The sequence below is a fragment of the Populus alba genome, chromosome 1 (assembly GCF_005239225.2).
Source record: "Populus alba chromosome 1, ASM523922v2, whole genome shotgun sequence".
In the NCBI taxonomy this organism is placed as follows: Eukaryota; Viridiplantae; Streptophyta; class Magnoliopsida; order Malpighiales; family Salicaceae; genus Populus; species Populus alba.
This window is the reverse complement of record NC_133284.1, coordinates 25,677,008-25,704,835: the sequence shown is the minus strand read 5'-3', so window position 1 is coordinate 25,704,835 and position 27,828 is coordinate 25,677,008. Positions and strand designations below refer to the sequence as shown.

At 32.5% G+C, this 27,828-nt stretch overlaps 3 protein-coding genes and 1 long non-coding RNA gene across 4 annotated transcripts; 2 read left to right on the top strand and 2 right to left on the bottom strand.

The window, feature by feature from the left end:
- Positions 1-3,134: 3,134 nt before the first annotated feature.
- Positions 3,135-6,667, top strand: LOC118046970 (uncharacterized). Its single transcript, XR_012168161.1, has 2 exons — positions 3,135-5,938; positions 6,625-6,667. It is a non-coding gene; the product is annotated as an uncharacterized lncRNA (long non-coding RNA).
- Positions 6,668-6,737: 70 nt separating this feature from the next.
- LOC140954707 (NAC domain-containing protein 90-like) lies at positions 6,738-7,955 on the bottom strand. The gene is made up of 3 exons (XM_073405240.1): positions 7,742-7,955; positions 7,329-7,618; positions 6,738-7,203 (listed from the first exon to the last, which is right to left on the bottom strand). The coding sequence occupies exons 1-3, from the start codon at positions 7,953-7,955 to the stop codon at positions 6,910-6,912; spliced, it is 798 nt and encodes a 265-aa protein (XP_073261341.1). The 3' UTR covers positions 6,738-6,909.
- A 9,394-nt stretch (positions 7,956-17,349) lies between these two features.
- On the top strand, positions 17,350-19,839 carry LOC118046969 (small ribosomal subunit protein uS11z). Its single transcript, XM_035056080.2, has 6 exons — positions 17,350-17,501; positions 18,122-18,241; positions 18,351-18,396; positions 18,876-18,961; positions 19,084-19,213; positions 19,563-19,839. The coding sequence occupies exons 1-6, from the start codon at positions 17,499-17,501 to the stop codon at positions 19,628-19,630; spliced, it is 453 nt and encodes a 150-aa protein (XP_034911971.1). The 5' UTR covers positions 17,350-17,498; the 3' UTR covers positions 19,631-19,839.
- A 1,491-nt stretch (positions 19,840-21,330) lies between these two features.
- LOC118046968 (peroxidase 60) lies at positions 21,331-22,787 on the bottom strand. The gene is made up of 4 exons (XM_073409585.1): positions 22,532-22,787; positions 22,246-22,425; positions 21,918-22,089; positions 21,331-21,808 (listed from the first exon to the last, which is right to left on the bottom strand). Exons 1-4 carry the CDS (start codon positions 22,772-22,774, stop codon positions 21,351-21,353), a joined length of 1,053 nt encoding a protein of 350 aa, XP_073265686.1. The 5' UTR covers positions 22,775-22,787; the 3' UTR covers positions 21,331-21,350.
- Positions 22,788-27,828: the final 5,041 nt, after the last annotated feature.

Below are 27,828 nucleotides of genomic sequence, written 5' to 3'. Positions count from 1 at the left end.
TAATACTATTAAACATTTTAATTTTGATATTCTTATTTCAATAAATTTATATGGATTATCGTTACCTATTAGAACAAAACCAGAATTTATTAACTTATAGGTGTCTAACTAAACTTTACTGGGTTTTATGTGATAAGAACATGTTGAATCAAATACCTAAAAATTTATAAGATGACCTAAATTGGATGGAATAGAAAGCATGTCTCTGTCACCTTTTTTTGGGTTTTCTTCCACTACATTTGTGAACTTTAATGACCTTTCTTTGTTCTCTATATCTCTTTTTTTTTTCTTTAGACATTCTTGTTTTATAGGCCTCATTTTTCCACACTTATAACAATTTTTTATCCTTTCTCTTCCTGGATTTGGACTAGCTTTATTGTTCCTTGATTCGTTCTGAGACTTGTTTCTCCTATGCTTCTGATTACTCCTCACCACTAACCCTTTGCCTTTTGAGTTTTTATCACCACCATTCTTTCTTAGATTAAAGCTTAATAGGGAACTTGTGATCTGTTCTAATATGAGAGTTTCTTTCCCTCACATCAGAGTTGTAACCAAGATTTTATAAGTAGAAGTAGATAGGGAATTCAGTAACATCATCTTTATCCTCAAACTTCACATAAATTTGCTTCAAATCACTAATGATATGATTGAACACATTGATATGTTGATTCAAATATATACCCTCTGACATCTTAAGACCAAGTAGTTTTTGTTTAAGATAAGGTTTGTTTGACAATGACCTGGACACATACTAACTTTTTAGTTTTGCCTAAATTGGAACCAATGATTCTTCATCCATGACATGATACATCATGTCATCATCTAGACAAATCCTAATAGTTGCCACAACCATTGCTTCAAATTCCCACCAATCTATATGATTCATGCCTTTTAGTTGTTTTTCATTTAACGTCTTCATCATGTCTTGATACATCAATAGATCATTCACTTTCCTCTATCATAATCCAAAATTACCTGATCCATCAAACGTGATCATGATGAACTTTGCAAAAGAAATCCAAGAAAGGTACATGTTGTCGTTCCTCTTTGCTTTGTTTAGTACGCCCTGCTCCCCTCATTTTACTTCACTTTAGCATCTGTATATAAGCCATGAACAACAACATTTTTTTTCCTTTTTTAAAAAATCTACCAGTTACATCATAACTTTTTTTATATATATTAAATTGACTTATTTTCCCATTTGTTTAAAAAATATTTCTATTCAACTACGAGTTTTAAATATGAAAAAATGGCTAGTTTCAAATCTGAATATTAAGAGAATTTTTTTGGGTATTTTTAATTTAATTTACTTTATTTTTTGTTTAAATATATCCTATTTGTTCGGGTCTCTAGTCAATTTTATTTTATTTTCATTTCTCATTTTAACTTTAATTTATTTTATTCCTTCCCTTTTATTTTTATCCAAAAAATACGCATAAACACCCTAACTTCACTCATCTATATCTTAACACAGGCTTATTAAAAAAAAGGTTTTAAGACCACTTTAGATGTGTTAGATGTATATCCTCTTCTAGCCATATTGGGATCAATTTTTTAGAGCTATATCCACCATTGGATTCCTTGTCGACCAACCACCCATCGGATCATCATAATTAAACCCCAACCTTGATCATTAATTCCACTTTAAAATAGCACAAGTTACCTATGTGTTTCACTTCAGAAATATACATTAAACATAAAGAAGCATTAAGACGTGTGAATAAAAGAAATAATGATATGGAAATTCACTTTCCTAGATAAAAAATCCTTAATCAGAGCAACTTAGCTGGACGATCCAGGACCTAGACTAATCTAGATTGAAGATTAAATAAATTAAAAAACAGACCCAACTTGACTTAATAAAAAACCTAAATTAACTTGTGATCTAGGATAAAAAAAATAGGTCAAAACTTATTGATTTTTTTTTTTATCATTCCAGCTATTCTGATACTATTTAAAAAGAAAAAAAAAAGATTAATCCACACGGTTTGATCCTCTAAACTCATAAAATTTATAATTAAAATTAAGTATATGTTTGGTAGTATGATTAGTGCTGCGTTTTGCCCAACCACGATACCAAAAACCATTTGGTTAATTTCTGATGTGTGGTTTGGTAATCCCCCAATAAAAATAGTGTTTTGAACTATGTTTTCTTTGTATTTAGAAAAGCAAAAAATCATATCTTTTCATTCATGAGAAATCTATTTCTCATTTGCCATTATAAACTCATTCATCCATTTAACACAAATACACTCATCTCCCTTAAATCACTAAAGCATCTAAGAAATGACTCATCTCCCCTAACGATTATATTGTTTTTCATTAGAGTTAAACTTTGCAATTTATGCATTTATTATTAGTGTTTTTTTTAACTAGGACTTTAATATTATTTTGCTATATTTATTATGTATTAATAATCACATTCTTTTTATATAATTTGAAGTAATGAAAATACTATGTCCATTTTTAGTTATATTATTATTAATAGCACTTTCAACCTAAGTTTTTAACTAAATTCTTTTAAATTATTTTTTTATTCAATAACAAATTTGAAAAGTGCTTTTAATCAAATCAAATTTATAATTTAATTCAAATAGCAATAGTTTAAAAATACTTTTTTGTAAAATAATTTTTTTCAAAGTAGTAATTATAAAACATTTAAAATATATATTGTGTAAAAGCCACTTAAATACCAAATATATGTTGGATACCTGTTTAGCAATATAGTAAAAGTTGTTTTTTAAAGTGTTTTAACTTTCCAGCCTTACAGGCCCAAGCTTAGCCATGTCTCTCATAAAAGGTCTCTTGCCATGACTTTTCGAGCATGCTGTTTTTACCCTCGATGAGGACTCCTCATATTTCATATTGATATTCCAAAATAAAAAAATAAAAAAAGGGGAAGAAGAGGTGCAAAGTTTGTGAAAAAGACAAGATTAAAAAAAAAGAAATTGAGAAAAGAAATACAAAGTCTTATACCAAAATATTGCAACTAAAATTTTTTTTCAAGAGTTTTTAATTGTATATATTAATCAAAATTTCATAATCAAAATCAAACTTAAATTAACTAATTTATTCATGAATGACCAAAATTTATATAAAATTATTTAATTTTTCTTTCCCTCCTCCTACGTCTCCAGACAGTTTGGCAAAGGTGGAAAAGGCAGAGCACGAACAAAGAATAGAATTTGACTAGGTTTGACTCTTCTATCTCTTTACTGTACATGACATTGACCGATCTGTCTTCAGATGGCAAGGCAAAACCCAACAGCCTGGAGCGACCAAGCCCGCTTCATACTGAATGGTCAACCGCAAATAGGGCAGCTCTTCTTCTCGTTCCATGCCTTTCTCAATCCTCTCTGGCTCTCTCTCGTGGTTTGTTTGGTTGGACTTTCTTGTTTCTGCTAACGAAATGGCAAGAAATCTTGAGGTTTTTATTTCTCCCCTTGTTCATGTTTATCTTGATTTGTCAATGCCTTCTTGAACCTCCTGTCTCCCCTCTTGCTGGGAATAAAGAAAGATTGAAATATTATGGTTTTGATTCAATATCTGCTGTTATATTAATTCAATCTCAGAGGGTCTTTTTTTGTTGCTGCTTGTTTTATTTCATTGAAGCGTTTCCAGACATAATAAGTAGGTTCGTTCCAGTACAAGATTGTTCTTGTGTTTGTGAATCTTTGCTGGCTTTCTGGTTTGATTTTCTGTTTCCTTCTTGCATCTTGGAGGAAGGAAAATGGCTGGCTACCTTTGTTGAAGCGAAGTTGACACAGACTGCTTTTCTTTCTTTCTTTCTTTTCTGCAACCCAAAAGTAGGGAAAATTCAAAGGAAAGATTGAAAATTTCAATTGTTTCTTGATAGGATAGAAAGAAAAAGGCAGCTATTGAATTTTATTGGATTTTGTTATGACTTGGAAAGGGGTTAGGAAGCTGATGGGGATTGATGTTTTCAGTTCCTGTCAACGGAAATGTTGCGTGCACAAAAGTCAGCAACGGGAAAAGTGGGCTGACATAAAATCAACAATCTGGTTGTGAGTTTTATTTATGGAAAGTAGAACTTTTAATCAGGTTGACATCAAATCCGTATTTTTGTTTTGAGTTTTAATTATTGAAAGCCGAGTTTTTAATTGGTGAAGGTTATTTTGCTTTTAACATTTGATGTTTGGCTCACGAGTCGAACAGTGTTGATTTGGGTGCTGATGCTAATCCTTGCTTGTGATTTCTGGAATGATGATATATGGTAATTTAAGGAAAGTTATGGTCTTGGTTATGCCATACAGTTCTCAATGTGGGGACTAATTACCTTAATTTAATATGGTACAGTTCTCATTGTAATTAAGTCTCCCATTTGAGTGCTTCTTAGGCTTGTTCATTGTGTTTCCTTTTGTCCTTGAGAATATTGATTTGGACCATTGATTAATAGCGGAGAGATTTCCATTTAGAGAAAAAACAATTGCACGAGTCTTCTAAATATGTGGTTGATTGGGAGAAGAATGTCTAGTATACTTGGTCAATAAACAATACGAAGTAACCCATAAAATTGCTAAGAGTGTTCCTGGTACTAGGATTTGTGTTGCGTGATTGTATCGTTGAGCTCCCTGCGTGCACATGAATGGAATGCAGCATAGGAATTTCTGGATGCTCTCTCGAATGTCCAAGGTTTGACTTTTCTATTAGGTTTACTTTTAATTTCTGCCAGTGTGTTTATTTACTATGGGAGTGTGATCAAATGTCCTAGAAAAGGTACTGCCTTCACCTATTTTTCTGCTTTTATCAAACTGTTAAAGATCAACTTCCAAATCATAGCAAGTCTACTGTGAGATGATGCCATCTGTTGCATTATAATCTCTCCATGTATCTCTGCAGTCTTGATAGAAAAATGATTGGATGGTACCTTTAATGATTTAATGCAAAATGTGGCTCCAAATGGTGTTATCCTGGTGGTGAAATACACATGATTTGTTGTAAACCAAGTTAGGAGGTGCAGGTAGTCTTCAGGAAGAAGTTGATGGTATTCTTCTTTGTGCTCTGATCTAAAAATAAAAAATATCCGAAATAGTTAGATTTAGTGTTAATTTAACGCATGCAATGATCTGGCAAGAAGGTGTCGGTATCAGACTTTGCTCAGCTCAGATACCTTGTAGAAGTGGTACGATCGGGAAAGAAAGTGCAGAAACTGAACTTTAGTTCCACATGATCATTTGTTTGAGTTAAGAATTCATACGATGGCATTCTTGTTATAAAAGGTTGATTGAATGTGAGTGTGCTTATAGGAGGCTTTCAACAAGCTGAAATGTTTCCAGGAAATTTTTAAGTCTTACATAATGTGATACTTGTTTCCTTGGAGATATGGTATGGTGTTTGGTAATGGTGATATGCTAAGAAAACATGTCATTTCAGTTGGGTGCATCGAGTTTCTGTCATATGCTTAGCATGAGATGCATAGGCACGTTGCATGCGTAGCTTAAGCTTGAGGGGCTTAATCATGTGAGCCATTGAGTGCACCAAGCATACTGGAATAAAGCAATATGGATGGAAGATTGCTGCTCTGCTGCGTAGCATGGTGCACCGAAAAAGTGCACACGGCGGAGTTCGGAGATGCCAAAATGCAGGTCACCGAACATCAATCAGGAATGGCTGCCAAATAAACAGAGTTCAATCATGGAGAGGGTGGGTTACTTTCCTGACAGAAAACACATCAGTAACTGACGTGGAATCTCATTCGAGTGCAATCTGTGGCAGGAAGTCATTTCTCCCACTTCAACTTTATGCCATTGACTGGGTGATATCTATTTCATACTTGGTAATTGTTATGCTTATTTACAAGCATTTTATCATAGATAACACCAAACAATGGAGATGTCGCAGATGGTCTCTATGATACTTGATTAATTTTATGCAAGCGACTCGAGAATCTTCAACTTCAACCAAGCCTGCCTTGAAGGTAGAGAATTTTGCAAACGTTAATTACCACCTCTTGATTATTGTTAAGACCACAACTGTTGACCACTGTGAATGTAAAATAATGGAAGTGAATTTTCTAACGAAGTTGCATTAATTATTAGGAAGTAAACCTTCATTTTGTTGAGCTTCAACTGTGAACCTACTTGCATGTTTTGATGTGCTCAAAGGCAGGAATGGCATCGACTTTGTGTTTTCAGTTCCCTACGAAGGACAAAAATGGATGCTGTCTCAGTATTACACAAGAACACTATCATACTTGATGGTATCAAAAAAATGTCTTAGTACTGGTCTGCATGCAGTAATCATTATATTAGTTCTAACTATTTGTGCTTGTTCTTGATTCTGTTGAAGACATCGGATGTCAAGTCCAGTTGCCAATGCCTTGGCTTCTTGTTTCTCCTTTTCTTTTCCTTTTCTAAAATTTTCAAGTGCTCACCTATGTATATATGGCATTCCTTTTCTTTTTGTTTCTTTTTTCTCGTCGAACTCCTTGGCAACTGTTATCATATTTTACATTTTTATTTCCTCTTGCTGTAGTTCCCTTGATTCCGAGCCTCCAAGTTATGCTTTTGAATTTAAAAATTCTGGGATTTATTGGAGGAAAATAAGATGATGACATCTTCAAACTGATAATGACGCTTTCATTCCAATTTGAATCTGAAACAGGTTACTGATTAGAGCCTATGAATGACATCTTCTCCTACACTTGGTAATTCTCTTGGTTAATGTGCCTAAACTTAGTTTTCATACTGAATGCTAAGTCTCCTATTTCACATATATATCCTGAATATTTTTCCCTTTTCTTATTTATTTTTTATCTTTCCTCATGATACATGAAGAAAAAAGAATTTACTACATTTGAAAGTAAGGTAAGGCCATGCATGCAGATTCTATCTTAGGACAACTACCTAGTCTTATGGGACTGGGCTTCAAATCTACATTTGCTTTTTCTCAGGGCCAATCCAGTTGTTCTGGCCATTCCCATGCAGGTGGTTCTAGACCATCTACAGCCCCCCAGGTGGCACTTGCTGCAGTCCCTGGGTGATCAACATGGTCTTCCACTGGGTATGACGTTTCAGGTGAGCTTGTCATATCCACAGTTGGATCAGGGCCCTGAGCAGATGTTGTAGCTCCATCTCCAAGAAGCTGCGTCTCTCTTGTCAAAGCTTCTAGTGGCCGTCTATCAAATGCACGAAAGCTTCCTGATACTACATAGACTCGACACAAGCTGAATTCATGCCTCAACTGCGTTCAGGAATCGGAGGACATCCAAATGGTGGTTAGTAATTAATGGAAAACGGTTGCATGTTGCATGACAGGTACATCTTTTTAATTCAAAAAACTAAAAGATCATATACATGCATGCACACCTTTGGAGTTGCATTACTAGAAGATTCATGAACTTCAATGGCTCTGTACTCATTCATCTTCCATTTGGTTTTTCTTCCTCTTGGAGCTTTTCCCGTATAGAACACCATGGTTTTCATCAATCCAATCACACGATTGTCCAAGGAGTAAACATAACCAGGAGAGCCTGTGGCCTTCCAGTACCCGGATGCTGTAGTCCGGTTAGGTCTCCCTCCCCTAGCTTCTCTCTCTTGCCTGGGTGTAAAGAAGAACCACTGCTCGGTGTCTCCCTGACATAGTTCTCCTGAGAGCTCTGCGACATCGTGCAAGAGACAAATTAAAGTCACCACTCAACCTCTACCGCGAGCATTCTTCTACCTAGTTTATCATTAGTAAAAACAAAAGAGAACAAATTTAAGTGCGGTTTTAATTTTACTTGGAAGATCCCATGGTTCGACGTCGTAAATGCTGATCTCTGGAATAACACGTTGCAGACGTTCTTGCCTCCCCCCTTCCAGCTTACTATGCAGGTAGTAGGAGATCAGCTCTTCTTCTGTTGGGAAGAAGCGGTAACCTAGAGGGAGTTCCTCCATTCTTGTTCTTGTTCTTGTGTCTTGTTCCCTTGTCTGCCTGAGCTGTATAAGCATCATGTGCTTATATAATGACCTTGACCTTGTTGAAGGGGAAAGAGGGAAGACGATGGATTTGCCGAGTGGAATGAGAGAAAAAAATGCAAACTGTGGAAACTTCTACGCGGTTGCAAGGAGAAGATTATTTTTATCCTGTGATATGATTATACAGCTGTATAAAACATCGTGTCTCGCCCATCCAAATTTCCTTTGAACAAGTCAGCATGCACTTTTCTCTCCTGTACCTCTCCGTCGTTTGTTATGTGCCCACATGGCCTCTTCCAGCTATATTACTTTGTTATTTTAATTATTTTAATAGTTTTATACATAACAAATATTTTAGAAATTAATCTCTATCACAATGACACTAGCCATGATGCATTGCTTTTTGTACGGATGTATCTAACACTTAAAATAATATTTTAATATATTTATAAATAACAAATATTTTAAAAATTAATCTAATCTCTATCATAATGACGCTAGTCATGATGCATTGCTTCTTGTATGGATTTTTCTTGTATTATTGTTTATTTTTTAAAGTGATTTTTATTTAAAAATATATTAAAATAATTTTTTATTATTTTTTAAAAATTAATTTTAAAATTAACATATAAAATAATCTAAAAATATAAAAAATATATTTAATTTAAAGTAAAAAAAAAAAAATTTTAAAAATTCTTTTTAAAATAAAAAATAAATAGAACGACTTTGATCGTCAGCTTTTGGAGAAGGGGTTGTACTTTGTACCACTGCCCCTTTTCTTTTTCAATACACATGCTTAGGGGCACTATTATTTAATTGATTGATTAATTAATTAATTAAAATTAATAGAGGAGGAGAATCACTATTAATTTTTTTTTAAAAATTGAGTTTTATAATTTATTTTGATATTTTTATAAAATTATTCAAGTTTTATGACTCAAGTTGAGAATTTTTGCAAATTAACTCAGTTGATTTTGGGTTTTTTTTTTTTTAATTGATTTTAATGAACAACATTGTTTTTTCTTTTTTTTTAATTTCATCTTTAACATTGAATTTATTAGGGAAATTGAATTTTTGTAATTTATTTCGATCTGGTTTTTATAAGATTTCCAAGTCTCATGACTTAGGTCGAGGTTTTTGCGAGTTGACTTTAGTCAAGAATTTGATAGGTTAATTCAAGTTGATTTGAGTTTTTTTTTTAATTAATTTTTTTTTCTCAATCTTATTATTCAACATTGGATTGATTAATAATTGATTTTTCATAATTATTTTTTCTCAATATTTTTTTTTAAAAATATCATATTAAAATATATTTTTTCCAGTTGTTTAGATTATCTTTGAACTGTTAAATCAACCATGTTATTATTTCAGATCAATTTTTTTTTCTTCTTTTTAAAAAATACATTAGATAAACTATACTTGGATTTTTTTTTTTTTACATTTAAAAAAAATTGTTTCGATAAATGACTTATCACAAGTAAATGACCTAGTCCTATTTGAGCATTATATATATATTGATGGCGATATGATTACGTACAAGTAAAGACACAAACAAATACTGAAGAACGGAAAGAGTCCATCCCCTTCCTCCGAAAACTGACAAGGAACAGCTCCGTGCAGAAGGGAGTCGAGTGGAAGAAAAAGGAATTACTTTTCTTTTTCTTTTTTAAGTAGGGTTAAGGGTTTTGGAGCTGCAATTATTTAATTTTTAAAAGTATTTTTCTTTAAAATTTATTAAAAATAATGTCTTTTTTTATTTTTAAAATTTATGCTATACATCAAAATAATCTAAAATAAAAAATTAAAAAATCTTCAAAAATACCTTTTAAAAAAAATATATATATATATATATATATATATACTTTTTTAACACGACAAAAAACTAAAAACAAGACAAGATTACCTTTTCGGAGAACAAAACAAGAATGGGAGGGGAGCCAGGGCACTTCTAACTCTGGACAAAAGACTTAAGTCATTGTCAAGACCAAGTCTTGACGAGACGTCGAGGAGACCCAATAAATTTGTTTCGGAGAGGAAATCAAATCGACGCGGACTTGCTTATGTGTAACGTTTTACCTATTCATACCCGCGTTTCAGGCCCTTTTTTTTTCTTTTCTTTTTTCTTCCACACGTGCATGACTGTAATACTCTTTGTTCTCTAATGTCAATTTCTTGTTACTTCAAATTGTAGACTTTTTTTTTGATAGCGTGTTGCGAAAGCGTTTATGGATAAGATGGATAAAGAAATACTCGAGAGGAATCTCAATTATTTTGGAAGTATAATTGAGAAAAAACAATTATGATTTTGTATAAGATTATTATTGAATCAAGCTAAAATTTAAATAAAAAATTCTGCAAATCAGGTTCTATTGGAGGGCAACCAAGCCAAGAATTTATAATTTAATTGGAAATTCTAGTTTTATATTTACGCTACACATTACATCAAATTTATAATTTATAAATTCTTAAATAAATTGTTGCTCGTGTATATTTTCTGGCCCTCATGAAGAAAACTATCAGACTTTTGACATTGAATGGTTGCTTCAGATTGCATAGATTAAATATTAGGGATATAAAAAATAATTAAACATTGAGGTATTAATGATATTCAATAAATTGTAAAAATTCACTACCAAAATTTAGCAATTTACATATGGAATATTCTATTGATAGTTAGACACTGATTCTGTTAGCATACTTTTTATTGACGAGATCATAAAGGGTTATTATTCATCAGAAAACTTATAATTAATGATTTCTATTATGGCGGTCATTCAGTCGGTAATATAACCATTGATAGATTTATAAAAGGAAAAACACGCTAAACAAAAAAGATTGTCAGCATCATTCTGTCAAGATTTCCATCGATAAATATAGCATGTCGCTGATAAAAAGTTTATTTGTAATTTTATCGGTGATTTATGTCTAAACTACCGATGAATGAATTTCGTCAGTGATTAAATAATGTTAATGGCATTTTCAGTAATTCTTTTTTAACTTTCTAAAATATACTAATGGACTTCTTCTGCTGGTAAACTTGTCAATAAGTTTTTAAATATTTTTTTTTGAAAAAATATGTAATAAACAGAGTAGAAAAAGTTAAAAGAAAATAAAATCAAATATTTATTATAAATTTAAAAATTTATCAATTTAAATATAATTCATCTACAATAAAGGGGCGAAGGAGGAGGAGGAGGAGGTGGGTCTTCATCAAGACCGAGGGCAATAAGGAGGAGCACATGTACTATCCATGTATGATTTTAAATCCATGTACAATCACCAAAGTTTGGCCATCTCAACACTACGTTGTTCTGTCTTGGTAGCAAGATGGGTTGTATAGGCTTTAACTTGTTGGTTTAAAATGACTTGAAACTTCTAAGATTGAGTGCTCGGAATCAATTGTGAGCATCAAACGGTTGAAACACTTTGGATCATTCTCAACTCCTCAACCATAATGTTTGAGATATTGTAAACTCAATTTCTATCGATTCTATCGGATAATCTTGCCTCCAACCACAAATCCGAATCAATTTTGGGATAAGTTGAAGGATCGCCCTTCTATCTCTCCTGCAACCGAGTGTTATAAGTTTCATGAAAAAAAGACAGCAAATTCAAAAAGAAAGCTCCTAGAAAATACTTTGTTTTACCCAATCATGGGTCACACCAAAATCAGAAAACTTCTACTTATCGGATTGAAAATCAAACACACTAGCATTGTACTATAATATTACATCATACAATTCTTCACCCAACAACACCAGTGGTGGAACATTCTCTTCAACTCTACTAATAAAGAAGTCATTTTTTTTTTCTTTATGTACTTGTGATCCGATGACAAGAACCATTAGTGGCAATAAAAAAAAAAGACGTTTTACCATTATTTGTTAAGGTAAAGGCCTTATTATTTTTCATATAGCATGAACATGCTAATTTCTCATGCGTGCTCCAACTAGAAACCATTTCACACATAGGAAAATCATTGATAGTACACATCAAAGCTATCTTTATCTAAAAATTATGTTACCTTGAGACATCATAAATCAAAGTCCTAGACGGCCACAATTGATTCAACTCATCATTCAACAGTCGAAGACAAACATCTATATTCTGACCTAAACTATTAGGATTCGGTATGATTGTAGATAAAAACATGAACTCCAACCTTATATACATCCTTAGTGGAAAGTTGTAAACTGTGAGTATCATTGGCCAACAAAAATAAGGAGCAACAAATGACCTGAATAGATTGAGTATGTCTATACACAACCTAAAATGTATATTTCTTGATTCAATTGAAAATTGAGGATGCACCTTATTAAAATGTTTTCAGCTTTGCCATTGGAAGGACACATTAGACTCCATCAACTACATTATGTGAATGATGTCATGTCATGTGCTCGATAGTGTTTGGACACATGCATAACCTTTTTAGTCTATGAGTGATTGAGAAGTATATAAGTTTTTTTTATGTGTAACAATAGTCTTTTCCCTACCAATTATAAGTTTATAACGAGCATACCCACATGTTCTATACTCGGTTAAATATGTATTTTCAAGGTAGTTTGGACACATGTCAATTTTTTAGTATACTAAGTGGTTGTTTCATCATGGATTTAGCAGTATAGAAGTTTTTTTTTCAGTTTATTCCTTTCAGGTAAAATGATTCTCGTCCATTCAATAATTCTGTCGTAACCAGCCTCATTCAACCTATGATATGATTTGATTGTGAACACTTGTGCATTGACAGATAATTTACTATGATTTATGCACTCATTCCATAATGGTTAATTAGAATGTTTTAAAAGATCAAAAGACATGGGCACACCTGCATTTGGTTCTTCATCTTTGATTGAACATTTACTTGCATAATCCTGATTCATTCTCATTATATCCATAATCATATTCCTATAAGGATTTCTATTGTCATTGACAACTCCATGTACGTTGCTATAATTAAAAATTGATCCGACTGCCCTTTTTACCATGGTCTTGTAAGGAGCATATGGTTCACCATAATTTACCGATATGATTTCGGTTGTTAGTATTTTTATTTGTATTTGCTAATTTTTTTGGTAGTGATTGCACAATGGTGATATGAAAAAAATAAAAATAAGATTTTGACTTAAATGTAATTAATAAATAATTTTGGTTTAATAAAATGGGTGTAAAAATAGGATGGTTGTATATTTGAGAGGAACATTGCGCCTTTATCATCAATGCTCATCTCTGGACATTCCATTGGACCTTTATTACACGAAAATTTAGGATGCTTCTTCAACTAAGGTTAAATAGACATAGATATATGTTACGTTTCTAAAAAGTTAGAAATAGGATTTGAACCTATTCCCATTTTTAATGAATTTTCTTCTAAACAATTAATTTTTTTTAGGCATGATATAAGTTGGTGATATCTAATAATTAGTATAATTAAAAAAAATCAATATATATTGAGTGATAAGTTTGAGAAAAAGAGAGAAAAACATAGAAGAAAAAAAAAATGTTTCCCACCCACCTAGATCCAGAATTAAGGCAATATGCGACATTATGATTTATATTTTTTGAAAGTGTTTTTTATTTGTTAAAGTATTAAATTGACGAGTTTTTAGTTTTTTTTTTTTTAATTTATGATTTTGATATGATAAAAAAAAACTATTTGATTCTCCTTTAGAAAAAAATATTATATAAAAAATAAAATTTTAATATATTTGCTGGACTGTTGACCTTTTAACAATTTATCCACCCCGTAACAAGTATAGGATGATTAAAGCAGTTAAAATGGATCTTATATAATTCCAAAACAAACATTAATAGTTCTAATAAAATTGTTATTGAATAAAATAAATCTATACATATAAGCATTCACTAGCGTCTTTGTAGTCCTTAACATAGCTTGCGTCAATGATATTAAAATACTTATAAAATTATATATTTTTACAAGTTAATTTATATATATTTATAGTGTCAACTCGGTATAAAAACTAAAGATCGTACTAAAATAGTTTTGACTAGGTAAAATCGTTTGAGATCGAGCAAAATTGTGATTTTTCTTCCGTGTTTACGTTTTCAATTGGAAAATAAAATTTGTCAATTGATCACCAATCAACTTTAACCACAGACACAAAGCATCCTTATCCTATTTTTCTCTCCATTCTCCGCCGTTCCATAACCATAATAATTTCATATCTTGCTCAATTGTTGCCTTTTAATTGCTCTTACATACTTCAATTCAATCATTCGGAAACCTTTTGGTTAATAGTTAATATAAACATATCTATATGCTGTAGCCATATGATATCATACATTAGAATGCTATGTTTTCCATAATTGACAAAATCCCACATAAAATCAGGATCTTTTGGAAGTTATTGTTTCTATTTCCATCTGTTACATATTTTGTTTTCTTTATATTTCTAAGTACTTGAAGTTTGTGGTTTTTTACCTAGAGTTTTTTTTTTTTTCCACAAGTAATAGATGTATTGAAACGCCCACAGAGGTGAGGTGAACCATGTAAGCATTAAACAAGATATATATTAATGAGAGGTCATGCACTTGATGTCTTGGCCCAGCGGTTGAAGGGACATGTTCCCTTTCTCTGTATTCTGGGTTCAAACCTCACCGTGCACGCCTATTATCCCCGCGGTGTCTTACATGCTCACTGGGTTTACAGGATGTTCAGTGAGCCGCAGGATTAGTCGTGGTGAACGCAAGCTGGCCCGGACATCCACGTAAATAAATATATATATATATATATATATATATATATATATTAATGAGAGACAGAAAATGAATTTTTCATAGTTTGGGTTTATCTCACGAGGCATGTTCAATGCAATTATTTGTCATTCTTATGAATTACAGAGGAGATGGCAACGTTGCTAAAAATATATGTCAATGCTTTTGTTTAAGTCTGTGAATTGTTGGTGAATGAAAATTTATGAAGATTAATAATTGTATTTATTGTATTTTTTATTTAAATTATGTTTGAAATTTTATTTGGTGTTTAAATTATATATAAAAAAATATTTTTTACAATTTTATGATCTATTTTTATAATTTAAATTTATATTATATTTTTTATTTCATACTAAAAATATATTTTTAACAACCTTTAATCCGAGCCCTTGAAGTACCATTATTAAAAAAACAAATCATGAATAAAACAAATCGTACAGCGGTGAAAGCCAAGTCATCTGCAGTCGCCTTTAGTTGAGCCAGCAAAAAAAAATAATTGTACTTAGCCTGTTGTTTTTTAAAAGCTAATAAGAATAAAGATATTATTTCACTTGGCTTTGTGTGCGTTTGATATTTCAATAACGGTTGTAATTATGATTTGAAAAAAATTATTTTATAAAATTTATTTTTAATTAAAATTGATTTGAAAAAATAGATGTTTGATTAAAACTGTGGCTGAAATTAATATGCTGTTTGAGATTGCGTTTGAAAAGCGCTTTTCATAAAATTTGAATTTTTTTTTTTTAGCTTGGAAGTAATATGTTTTTGATGTTTTCAAATCATTTTGATGTGCTGATCTCAAAAATGATTTTTAAAAAATAAAAAAAATATTATTGGCATGCTTTTCTAAGTGAAAAGCACTTTGAAAAGCAACAGCAACCACACTCCCAAACACCCTCTAAAGTTGAAGAAAAAATAATTTAATGTGTTTGGTTAAAAATACTTTTAAAATTAAGATTATAAAATAATTTTAAATATATATATATATATATATATATTAATATTGATGATTTTTAATTTAAATATTGTAGATTTAACTATTGCTATTACATCATCAAATAAATTATACTTTATATAAAATATTTTTTATTATTCTATGAAACTATCTACAATTTCATTACGTACGAAATACATCTGACAAGAACTACAGTTTTCAAAAAAAATTTAGCGTGTAATAAAATTAGATAAAATATTATTAGGTATAAAATTCACTATAAACTAGTTTTTTTAAAAAAAAATGTTAAAAAAATTAACACATTAAAAAAAAAAGAGTTCACGGAGTGCAAGTGAATAGTGCAAAAAAAGCAAGGAATATTTGCTTTTCTTTAATTGCGTTTCCAACATAAAAAATAAGTGAGACCCATAAATAGTATATTACTTTTTTCCTTAACCAAACGACTGCAAACTGCATTTTAATTAAAATGCAGCCGTGACTGTGTAAACAAACGGCTCTTCATCAAGGTGTTTATAATCTCAAATATTACGTTTTTATATATTTAGATATGATTATCTAAATACTATTAATTAAATGTAGTATTCATCTCTAAAAATCTTGCTGAAATTATTAATTATAGAATAAATTTCATTTTTGTCTTTATAAATTGCACTTCGATACTAATAGTTTAAAATTCACCAATATCATCCTTCCAACACTAAGAAAGTCCCAATATCATCCTTTTTCTGTATTTTTTGTGGGACATTCGTTACATCCTGAGTGGCTAAGGCCAGCTGAGAGAAAAACCAAAGATGGCATGGCAATTAATAACATTTTAATCAACTATAATTTTTCATCTCTCGGATCTGTATTTCTAAATGTATTTGAAATTGGGAGCAGAAAATATAAAAATAAAAAAGGCTCAAGAAATTCGTAGGAGAAGGTGCATTAGTTAGTTTTAGGGTGATTATTTTTTATTCCATTTGGTTTTTATATATATAAAAAATAATTAAACTGGATTTTTTTTTATATAAGATAATTTATTTTTTTTATATGTTTTGGATCGTTTTAATGTTTTAATTTAAAAAATAATTTTTAAAAAATAAAAAAAAATATCATTTTAATGCATTTTATCACAAAAAAATATTTTGAAAAGTAACTATAATTACATTTCCAAATATGCTCTAAAACTTGATTCTACTGTCAAGTAATTGTTTTTTCAAAGTTGACTTTGTAATCCAACAAGAAGTGAAACCATCTTGACTGGTCTACTTAGAAATTAAATTCTAAAAAGTCAAACAAACAAACCAAAGAAATCAACCATTACAAGAATTAAACTTTGTAATTCATGCGCAAAGTAAGATTTTATCTCAATTCTATATTTTACTTGTTGCTTATGAAAATTGATTTTAACACCATACAACTTATGATTTCTTTTAATTAAATATTTCTTTTTTAAAAATTAAACCAATAAATAGAAGTGATGCCCAAAATACTCTACAACAAAATATACTATGAGAAATCGCTTTTGAGTTTTGACCCCTTTTCTTAAAAAAGAAAGAAAGAGAGAATCAAATGCTATGTCCTATGGGCCAGTTGTTTCACAAAGCTTGGAAAAGACCGTCCCATAAAATAAGCCCATAAAATAACCCAAGAAAAGAAATCAGATTATTAGGAAAAACTAAAAAAGAGAAAAGCCCAACCTAAATTAGTCCCAATAAGAATAAAATAAAACTCCAAGGACTTTCAAGCAAATAAAAATAATATTGACTCTACTAAAACCCTGACCACTCCCCTCATATAAAGTCTCCTCTTAGAGCCGCTCCCTGTCGTCCTCCGCAACGCCGCAAGCAAGCTCGGCCAGCAGCCTCTTTTAGCATCCTTGGGCTTCTGAACCTAAACTGCCTTCAGCCATGGTAAGTAAGATCTCTTTAACGTATTTAACTCTCTTCGTACCTTGTTTTTGTTGTTCTTGTTGATGTATATCTGCTTTGGAGGACTTAAGACAAGGATATTTGCTTTTGTTATCTGTTTTGTTTTAAGAAAATAAACAAAGGGGAAGTGGGTTTCGGTTAAATTTTCGTACTTTTCAATTTGCATCTGTTTTAGGGTGGGAAATTTGGGATTTTTCGGATATAAGTTGATGTTGTAGAAGGTTTCTTTCTGATGCTATCAGTCACTTGTCCTATGCTTTGTTTGATCGTTCTTGACTGTGATAGTATATACGTTAGCTGTTTGTTGTTTAAGGACGTGGGGTTTGAGTTCTATATTTGTTTTTCAGATTTAGATTTCTGTTTTAGGGTGGGAAATTTGGGATTTTTCGGATGTAAGTTGATGTTGTAGAAGGTTTCTTTTTTATGCTATCAGTCACTTGTCCTATGCTTTGTTTGATTGTTCTTGACTGTGATAGTATATACGTTAGCTGTTTGTTGTTTAAGGACGTGGGGTTTGAGCTCTATATTTGTTTTTCAGATTTAGATTTTGCTTCTTTTTCGTGGGTTTTTGTTTTGATAGAATTTTGTTTATGATTTGATAGTCAAAGAGAAGGACAAGAGAGCCAAAGGAAGAAAATGTTACTCTTGGCCCAACTGTCCGGGAGGGAGAGCATGTTTTCGGGGTGGCTCACATTTTTGCTTCATTCAATGACACTTTCATTGTGAGCGTTCTTTCATATTTTCCCAAATGAACTATCATGTCTGTCTTTTGATTAACGGGATCTTTTGGGTTTATCTGTAAGTGATTTAACTTGGTTTAAATTATTGCAGCATGTGACTGATCTGTCTGGGAGGGAAACCCTAGTTCGCATTACTGGTATGTGTTTTATACTGTCATAATTTTTTTAACAATTGCTCTTTCTTGGAATGGGGTCATGCTTATAAAGATTTCTAGCTTGCTTCTGCTCTATTTGTCTTTTTCTCTCTTGGTTTGCTGTTTTTGCTAATTAAAACAGACTTGGGTGTTTTCCTTTTTAAAATTAATTTATACAATGATTTTAAAATTTTAAGTGTCTTGAGTTTTTACATTATGTTTCTATATTCTTATCCAACATGAGTACTTTGTTGTACTGTGTAGTGCAGTGTTGATTTATCAGTGGCCTTTTGACTGTCCAAAATACAATTGCATGGTGAATTCATCATTTTGCTATCACATGATTGCTTGTTCAATATTGGCAGTAGTTTGCTTTATTTTGGTTGTGCATTACTCGTAGAACTGTTGCTTTGTCACATGTCATCAGGCCATTGTTTCTGCTACTAGTGTAACTCTATCTCCTTGTTCTGCATATGTACCAGGTGGAATGAAGGTTAAAGCTGACAGGGATGAATCCTCACCATATGCTGCTATGCTTGCTGCACAGGATGTTTCACAGAGATGCAAGGTCTTTGTTCTGCTTTATATTTGATACATTGATTTGAAAAAATTTCCTCCTTTTAATTTATAATATTTTTTTTATATTCAGAAGTGGTTTCATTAGCACTGAACTTGTTTCAAAACTAACAGGAACTTGGCATTACTGCTCTTCATATCAAGCTTCGCGCTACAGGAGGGAACAAAACTAAGACACCTGGGCCTGGTGCCCAGTCTGCTCTTAGGGCATTGGCTCGTTCTGGAATGAAAATTGGTCGCATTGGTAAGTCATTAATATGAAATAAAGTTTTAGAACCATTGATTGCAATTTTAGGAGTTTAATATGCACTTGTGTTTGTTACCTAGCTTGGATGAACTGGTGCTGGTGATGCTTGTGGATTGAAGCTTTCAATCTAGAATTAGTTACTCTTTAATGTCGTAATTTTTCAAGAGCCTGACATTTTATATTTGTTATATGCCATGAATACTGTCTAACATTTATGCTGTGTTTTTCTGTTGATCGAGTATGAATAGCTGAACTGGCCATGTAGTAATTAAACCAGAGAAGCATTTGTAAGCCTGAATCTTCTTTCATTGGCATTGAGTTTGACGATTGCTTGTATGTTTTTCAGAGGATGTGACACCAATTCCAACAGACAGCACCCGCAGAAAGGGTGGCAGAAGGGGAAGAAGGCTGTAAGCTGTCTCTCATCAGAGAAATTCCATTTCGGTGGTGCTGCTTTGACTGCTTGGTGATGGCTCTTTTCAAGTCAGGACGTTTTTGTAGTTTTTCTTATCCTATGGAAAATTGTTGACTTCGAATTGATATTTAAACTTTGTAGAAACTTAACGATATGGAGTTTTGCTTGTGACTTTTATGCTCTGAATGAGGTGGTTACTTTTCTTGAAGCAATATGTTTTTTTACTGATGCACTTGCAAATATAGTCACATTTGTTCTAAACGAGTTAGCGTCATAGCTGAGTTTATATTGTGGTCATCCTTCCTCCGCCATAACCTTGCACGAAGCATTCCATATGAATCGGAGACTCACCCTGTTCGAGTCTTCTGTTAGACATTTATTGGAATAATCTTCGGTTAGCCAAGCAGAGAATATTTCATTATAATCCTGGCATGTTAATGTTACTTTGATCTGGTTGATTTGGATTGTATATCTAACAGAGATCTCCTGTTAAAAGGCTCAGATTTCAAAGATGGATTATGGAAAATAATTATTAATATTATAAAACAAATTAAGACAAACGAACGAGCATGATTAAGCAAGAACAAATGAACTATATACGCCATCCTGCATGTCAGGGCATTTCTTTAATACAAATCATATAAAGAGAAGAAGATACAGTGGGAGGGAAGTTAAAGATAGCAGAATATGTTTTGTTCGCTGAAGTGGCTGGTTCTATAAAGAGTTTGCTGGGTAGAGAAGATGAACAATATATATATATATATTGCAAAACTCATTGTAACCAGAAAGATTAAAAGTTTTTTTTAAGATAAATTGTTAATAAAGAATCTACATAATTTCTAGGTTTTTAAAACCATGTTAAATTTAAATTTAGAGGATTTTCAGAAGCTCTAAAAAATTGATTAATTGTAAGAATAATTAAAAGCTTGTTTTCTGATATCAAAATTGATATGGATCAAAAACTAAAAAACACTAAAAATAAAGAAAAAAAGGAAGCCATGAATTAAAAACAGTGAAAGAAAAGCTAGGAAGAAGAGAAAATTCAGAGAATGAATAGTTTGTTATTTTTATAAAGTCTACAAAAACTCACAAATTAAAAAAGAAATATATAAATAACACAACTTTAAAATATATAATTATTCAATTTAACTCATTAATTAAAACTGTTTAATATAAATAATTCAGATAAATAAAATAAAAATAATAAAATAAACTCATGTTAACTTGGTCTAGCAACCCAAAAAAAGTGAAAGGTGAGGCCATCCTTCATCGTTGAATTGATGATGCTGTCCTCGCCAATGCCTTCAAAAACTGATATGGATACTATCCAAAAGATCAAGGCAGCCCTTGCATCCAAGGCTTAAACTAAAGTCCCCCCCCTCACCACCATCTGTTGAGAATTGAGATTGTTCTTCTGAGTGCATTTTCTTCTTTTCTAATATTGGCACGCCAAGACTATGACATCAATTATTTAGCTGAATGAATGCAGTTCTAATTAAAACGATTCATCTCATATTGCGCAAACTTGAGCTATTCTTTCCTTGACCAAACATATATAATTTTGTTCCTTGCTTCATTCAATTAGAACAAGATTACAGCAAATAATAAATACAAAAAAGAATAACATAAAGAAACATGAGATAAAAACAAGAAAAAAAAAAGGGGCATCAATTAATAAACAAGGATGAAAGCAGATTAGTTGACGGATGCCAAGTATAATCAACCGAATATATTAAAAATATTTTCACCAGAATTTCCACTAGGTGAATTAACAGCTGCGCATCTTTTCCTGATCTCCCCATCTTTGCCAATCTTGACGTCAACAGCTCCCAACTTAATCATGGCCCGACCAAATTGAAAACTGAAGTCGCTGCTTCCAGCTACTCTTGCCACTGAGAATCTGGTGTTTGAATCCAGTGCCAGCTGCTGATCAACTTCGAGAATCCCATTACCTAAACGTATTTGCTCGAAGAAAGATTTGTCCACTGAAGAAGACTTGAGAGGATCCTGGTCGAGATTAGCTGAGTTGTTACTGTTAGAATTTTGAGGACAGAGAGTTTGTAGGGTTTTCAGTAGTGTTGTATTCATGGTTGGATCAGGGTTGCCAGTGTTCTTGAAATCATAAAGACGATTTTGGAATAAACCACAATGTGCTACCCCGACACTGTGACCACCTCCTATACATCATCAGAAGAATCAAAAGACAAATAAGAAATGTGCCTGGAAATGTAATATCACATGTCGTTTCAAAGAGAAGTAGGAATGGAAACATGCATCATCACGTACCAAGAAGATAAACCATGTCAATAGTGCTCAGTCTTTTGCTATTAAAAGCTGCAATAGCTTGAGGAACTGGGATGCTTGGAGATGGGAGTTTCACATTTTGAGCAGAAGATACACGACCATCTCTTCTTCCTGTTTGTACAGGGTACCATCCTGTCCTTGACTTCTTATCACTCTGCATGAGCACAAACATTTATCACTCAATTCTTTTGTTATCCTACTCTTTTGACCCCTGAATAAATCTTTTTAATGTTTGTTTACAGTTCAGTTCTTTTGACAAGAATGAGACGCATGCATTGATTCTGAAAGGGAATAGAAAAAAGCTATGCACCTCGAAAACAGCATCTCTGGTAGCCATCACTATAATATCAGCACAAGAGACGACTCCTGGGCATGTATTTTCAATTTCCGTCTTTATTTCCTCGATGAAGTCATAGCCCCTCACACTTAAATTTGGAGGTGCAGTTTTCTCACCATTTGGCACATCCAGCAATATAGATGCATCGCATCCCTTTCAACACCCCCAAAAAGTCGCATTAGATTGTGTATGTATTGAGCAAAGAGATTGTTAATTCTATAACAAATTAACGTTGAAAGGGATTGCAAAACCTTCTTACATTGACAAAACAATCATGAAATTGCATGCGAAGAAGAGCAGCCACTATTGTTGTGTCTGTACTGAATCTTGCCTCTACTTTCTGCTTGACAATATCCTCAACATCTCTCTGAAAACCATTTCTGTCCCTGCATTTTCCATTATAGAATCCAAACTGCAACTGACCACTGCATTGGCCAGCCATGCTCACAAAGATGAGGCTAAGTGCTAGTGCCAAAGCTGCAGCTACTCTTGGCATTTCCATTTTTTTCCCTTCTTTTTCGAACTACTAATATTGGACATGGAAACAAAGCACATTCTGCTTTCTATTTATAAGGAATTGATCAGGATGATAGAGATATGGAAACCTTGCATAACATGAGGTTGGAATGGTGTGCATGATCACTAGTCATTGTCGTTAGACGTGCAGTCCTCTAAGGATATATGGTGCTGCCGCCGAACGCAGGGAGATACGTAGCATTCCAAAAATTATTCTAAAGAATTACAGATAGCTGGCTGCCTTGCCCCGGAGATCTGGAGCTGATATGCAAGAAGAATACTATAATGGAGGAAATTGTTGCAGTGAATTATTGACCAATAATCTAATCTAATCCTTTTTTTTTCCTGAATAATATATAATCTAATCCTTTTCGACTCAAAAACCGTGCCAATCAAACATTTTAAACCTTCATGTTTCCCTGCGAGGAAAGCTGTTCTAATTAATGACATGCGCATGTGGTTCAAGAAGCCATAAGAAGAAGGTCTAATGGTTTTCTAGGCTTGCAACCGTGTACAACTTCAAAAGAACTGATGCCTATCGACTTATTGACATATCTATTATAGGCAAACAAGGTTGTAGGAAGAACTAGATCCCAATTTCTATTATGATCAAACACTAAACATCTAAAAAAGTTGTCTAATTAACCACCTTAGTTTGACCATCAGATCAGTTAAGGGGTGCTAGGCACTAGAAAATTTCAACTTAGTTCTCACCATATGTCAAAGGATTTTTCATAAATCTAACACCCCTATCTGAGACTATGGTTTGAGGAAGACCATACATCTCGACATTTCATCAAAATAGAGTTTCGCAACTCTAAAAACATATGTGGTCTTAGTATAAGGGATAAAATGGGTCATCTTAGAGAACAAATTGATAACCAAAAAGATAGAGGCATGCTTCTTGTCACGGGGTCGCGCTGCAATGTTGTCTGGCGATGGTGGAGGCTTTTTCGTGCCTCTTGTGTGAGGTGTGTGTGTTGGAGACGATTTTCAATTTAATCATAAAATTATGATTAATGTTCAGGAGTCATCACCTATTATTATGGTCACTAGAAACCTATGATTTGCGAGATTATGGGTACGAGACTGGTTGTGCAAGGGGAAGAGGTGTCACCCCTAGTGCACCTTACCTAAGGTAAGCTGTATTGTTATTTGATTGTTTTTCTAGGTCGGGTTTCTATTCGTTGGTCTTTTTTAAGGTCCAAGGCAGATCTCTCTTTATGAGAGAGTCTTTACCTTATCGGGTTAAATCCTAACCGTTCTAAAGTCTGAATTTTAACATCACATTTATTTACACCTTGTATCTTTAATACCTGAGGATGTACTTTATCATATAATTTTACACCCCACAAATATTAAAGTCTACATATGGAACCTAAAACATATTGGAAAAGGTTTATGATATTTTGGCCAAATCCTAATGGATGATCAAAAACTGGTTTTGATATCCAGTTTTTGAATTTTCAAAACATGAGAAAGATGCAATTTTTTAATGAAAATATGCATTGAAATTTTTTAGGATTTGGCCTTATGCATGAAATTTGTTTTTTGAAAATGGAAATTAATTTAAAAGTTGAGATTTTTTTATGAAAATGTTTTGAATTGTTTTTGAAATATTTCAGAGAAAACTGAGTATTTTAATATCGAATTTGTATTTTATAGTGTAAATATACAACCCAATATCATGCAAAATGGGAAGAAAAATATGTGATAAAATCACAAATGTTTTTTTAAAGGATTTTTGAATTTTGTTTTTTGGGGCTAGGCTAGAACTGGCCCAGCCCGAAGGAGATGTTAATTATTTTGCAGAACGTGAACAATAGTTCATGTTTTGCATGTAACTACACATTTGCAGACGATGAGAGAGAAAAATGGGAGGCAACCTGGCGGAAGGGATGGGGTTGTTGTTACTGGCCCGGAGTGAAGTGGGCAAAGGTGCTGGTGGCTGGAGTCGGCTGTGGGAGGAAGAAGAAAAGGTTGCAGAAGAGAGAGAAAGGCTGGAAGGAGAAGAAAGAGAGTTGCGGTGGCTACCTGGTGGTCGGTTGGTGGTTGTGTTGGCTTCCTTTGGTGTAATTGGTGGCTGAAGGGCTGGCAACGACCTTGTTCGGTAGCTGGAATGACGGAGAGAGAGAGGGAGAGAAGAAATTGCAGAAACCGAGGGTGGACATGCTAGTTTTGATCAATTTTGGACCCGATTTTCCCCTCCTTCAAACCCTAAAATCGACCTCTATTTATAGGTGGTGGAAGAGGGCAATCTTGTCTATACTGGAAAAAAATTACAACCCTTGATTCAGCTGGGAAGGATCCCAATTGTTGGTTCAAAGTAGGCATCTTAAGTTGTCAAATAAGTCGGAAAAAGCTGACTTAGTTGCCTTCTTTAGGCCGTCGTGCTGTCATTCAGCTTTAATGGTTCACATGATGTTGTAGAGAAATTGCAGGTGATCAATTGCGTGTAAGATTTGTTAGATTTGATGGACGATAGATGCCTTAAATGCACGTGTAAAGTAGGTGACATGAGCAGCTTTTTCCAGTAAAAGAAAAGGACAATGAACAGTAACCAGATGACGCGTCGTCTAGTCTGACTTTTTTTTTTTTTTTAAATCATCAAAACAATGCCGTTTAAGGTTAAATAAGGGTTTTCCTAGAAGTTCAATGTAATTCTCCAACTTTCAATTTTTTTCAATAGAACCCCTCATTGACTCTAAATTTTTGATTTAATGCAATTAAACCCCTGATGAATTACTGTTTGAGCCCTAAATTTACGTGTCTTTTGTAAATTGTTCCTTGGATGCTAATTTTGTCAATTTAATCGCTAATTGACAACAAATCTTCAATTTTCTTACGATCTTGCCCCCGATTTCAATCAATGAACTTTGTAAAAATTAAATTTGGCCTCTTAAAATTTTAATTTTCTCAATTAAGCCCAAATTGGGCTCCCAAACTTATATTTTCACCAATTAAGCCCCAAATAAAATTAATTTGATCAATTTAAAGTATAATTAAGTCCTTACACTTAATTATATCCTTCAATTGGACCCAAATTAATTCTTAAACATAATTAAAATTTAATTTGGCCCATGATTAAATCAAATTGGCTTATTAAAAATTTAATTATGTCATTGGACTTAACTTTTATGCAAATTCGTCCAATAATAATTTAATTTGATCTTCAATTTTCATTTCCCCCCATTTTTTGGCCTTATGGGGTACAATTAGACCTTGAATTTCCTTCGAAATTGCAGCTTGATTTCCCGACTTGCTTTCTCCATGTTGGTAAATTTTATTTTATTTTTTTAATTTTTATTTTGAAAAATAGGTGATTTTTGGGGAATAACCCAGAATTGTGTTAAGACACTTCTTTGCAGTATGGAAGCCCAAACAAAAATCCATACTTACATTTTGCCAAGGGTAAGTGGGAACAAGCAAGGGGGTGTAAAAACCAATATTTTATTTTCCATGCTTAGCTGGTTGACATGTTCTACATTAATCTTCCAATTTAACTACATCTCTTTTTAAGTTAGACCAAAAGAACTGACATTCCATCTTTTCATTGGTTTTATTTATCCCAAAGTGTCCTAAAAGACCTTCATCATGAATCTCCTACACCAAACAATTTTGCACTAATGTCTTCGATATACAAAGCTTATTATCCCAAAACAAATACCCTTCTAAGAGGTAATTACCATCTATAACATGGTTGCTCTCATCTTTTAATGTCATGTATATTTCTTTAAATTCTTGACAAGATTTATATTCCTCTTTGAGTCTCTCAAATCCAGTAACTTTAACACATTACAAATAACAATATTACTCGATGAATGAAGACATCTGCCACTTTATTTTCCATTACGGATTTATATTTCATTACAAATGAATAAACTTGTAAATACTCAACTCAATGACCATGCCTATGGTTGAGATTATTTTTTGGAGTTGAGATAGTAAAAGGTCTCATGGTTGGAGAAAAGAACAAACTCCCATGGTAGCAAATAATGGTGCTAATAGTGTAAGGCTTGAACTACAACATAAAATTCTTTATCATAGGTTGAGTATTTTTGTTTGGCCTTGTTAAGTTTCTCACCAAAATAAGCTACATGATGATGTTTTTGACAAATACTCCACCTATACCAATTCTTGAGGCATCACATTTTACTTTAAACACCTTAGTAAAATCAGGAAGCCGTATTATTAAGGCCTTCGTCACCTCTTCTTGACCACTTCAAATGCATTATTAGCTCATTTACTCTATTGAAACTCATCTTATTTCGAAACAATCCGTGATAAGAGATATGATGGTGCTACATCTCTTGATGAAATGATGATACAAAGTCGCAAGCCTAAAAAAAATACGAACCTCATCAATATTCTTAGGTCCAGGCTAATCTACAATCGCTTGAACTTTTTAAATTCCCTCACATGACACTATAAAGCCTAAGAAAACTACTTGATTCATAAAGAAAGAACACCTTTTGACATTGGCAAATAAACTTTCCTTTCTTAAGGTTGTACAAACTTGAATAAGATGATCTAAATGCTCTTTCTTGGTTTTGCTATGAATAAAGACATCATCAAAATGCACCACTAAGAATTTTTTCATAAATGGCCTAAGCACTTGTGTTATTTCTCTCATAAAAGTACTTGGTGAATTGGAAAAGAAAAAAAAGGCATGACTAGCCACTTATATAATCTATTCTTAGTCTTAGATATAGTTTTTCATTAATCCTTTGGATATAGTCTTATATGATGATACCCATATTCTCCAGGTTAATCTTAGATTAAATTTAGGCTTATATCAAATTAAGTAATGAGAAATCAATACTTGATACAAATCCTATTAATGACTTAACTATCTACACACATTCTCCTTGAGCCATCTTTCTTAGGTGTTAAAAGGGTAGGTACAACACAAAGACTCAAACTCTCATATATATATATATATATATATATATATATATATATATATTGTAATAGTTCATTTACTTGCCTTTGTAATTTGACATTTTCACTATGATTCATCCTGTAGTGAGGCAAGTTAGG

What these genes read in the sequence shown, in the direction of transcription:
- LOC118046969 (XM_035056080.2), top strand. An exon ending in CATTCAATGACACTTTCATT is followed by an intron (nt 18,242 to 18,350) that starts GTGAGCGTTCTT and finishes AAATTATTGCAG; the next exon opens with CATGTGACTGATCTGTCTGG. An exon ending in ATGTTTCACAGAGATGCAAG is followed by an intron (nt 18,962 to 19,083) that starts GTCTTTGTTCTG and finishes CAAAACTAACAG; the next exon opens with GAACTTGGCATTACTGCTCT.
- LOC118046968 (XM_073409585.1), bottom strand. Translation starts at nt 22,774, where the DNA reads ATGGAAATGCCAAGAGTAGCTGCAGCTTTGGCACTAGCACTTAGCCTC. An exon ending in TTCATGATTGTTTTGTCAAT is followed by an intron (nt 22,426 to 22,531) that starts GTAAGAAGGTTT and finishes GGGTGTTGAAAG; the next exon opens with GGATGCGATGCATCTATATT. An exon ending in CCAGAGATGCTGTTTTCGAG is followed by an intron (nt 22,090 to 22,245) that starts GTGCATAGCTTT and finishes GTGCTCATGCAG; the next exon opens with AGTGATAAGAAGTCAAGGAC.
- LOC140954707 (XM_073405240.1), bottom strand. Translation starts at nt 7,955, where the DNA reads ATGATGCTTATACAGCTCAGGCAGACAAGGGAACAAGACACAAGAACA. An exon ending in CGAACCATGGGATCTTCCAA is followed by an intron (nt 7,619 to 7,741) that starts GTAAAATTAAAA and finishes ACGATGTCGCAG; the next exon opens with AGCTCTCAGGAGAACTATGT. An exon ending in CTAGTAATGCAACTCCAAAG is followed by an intron (nt 7,204 to 7,328) that starts GTGTGCATGCAT and finishes TCCTGAACGCAG; the next exon opens with TTGAGGCATGAATTCAGCTT.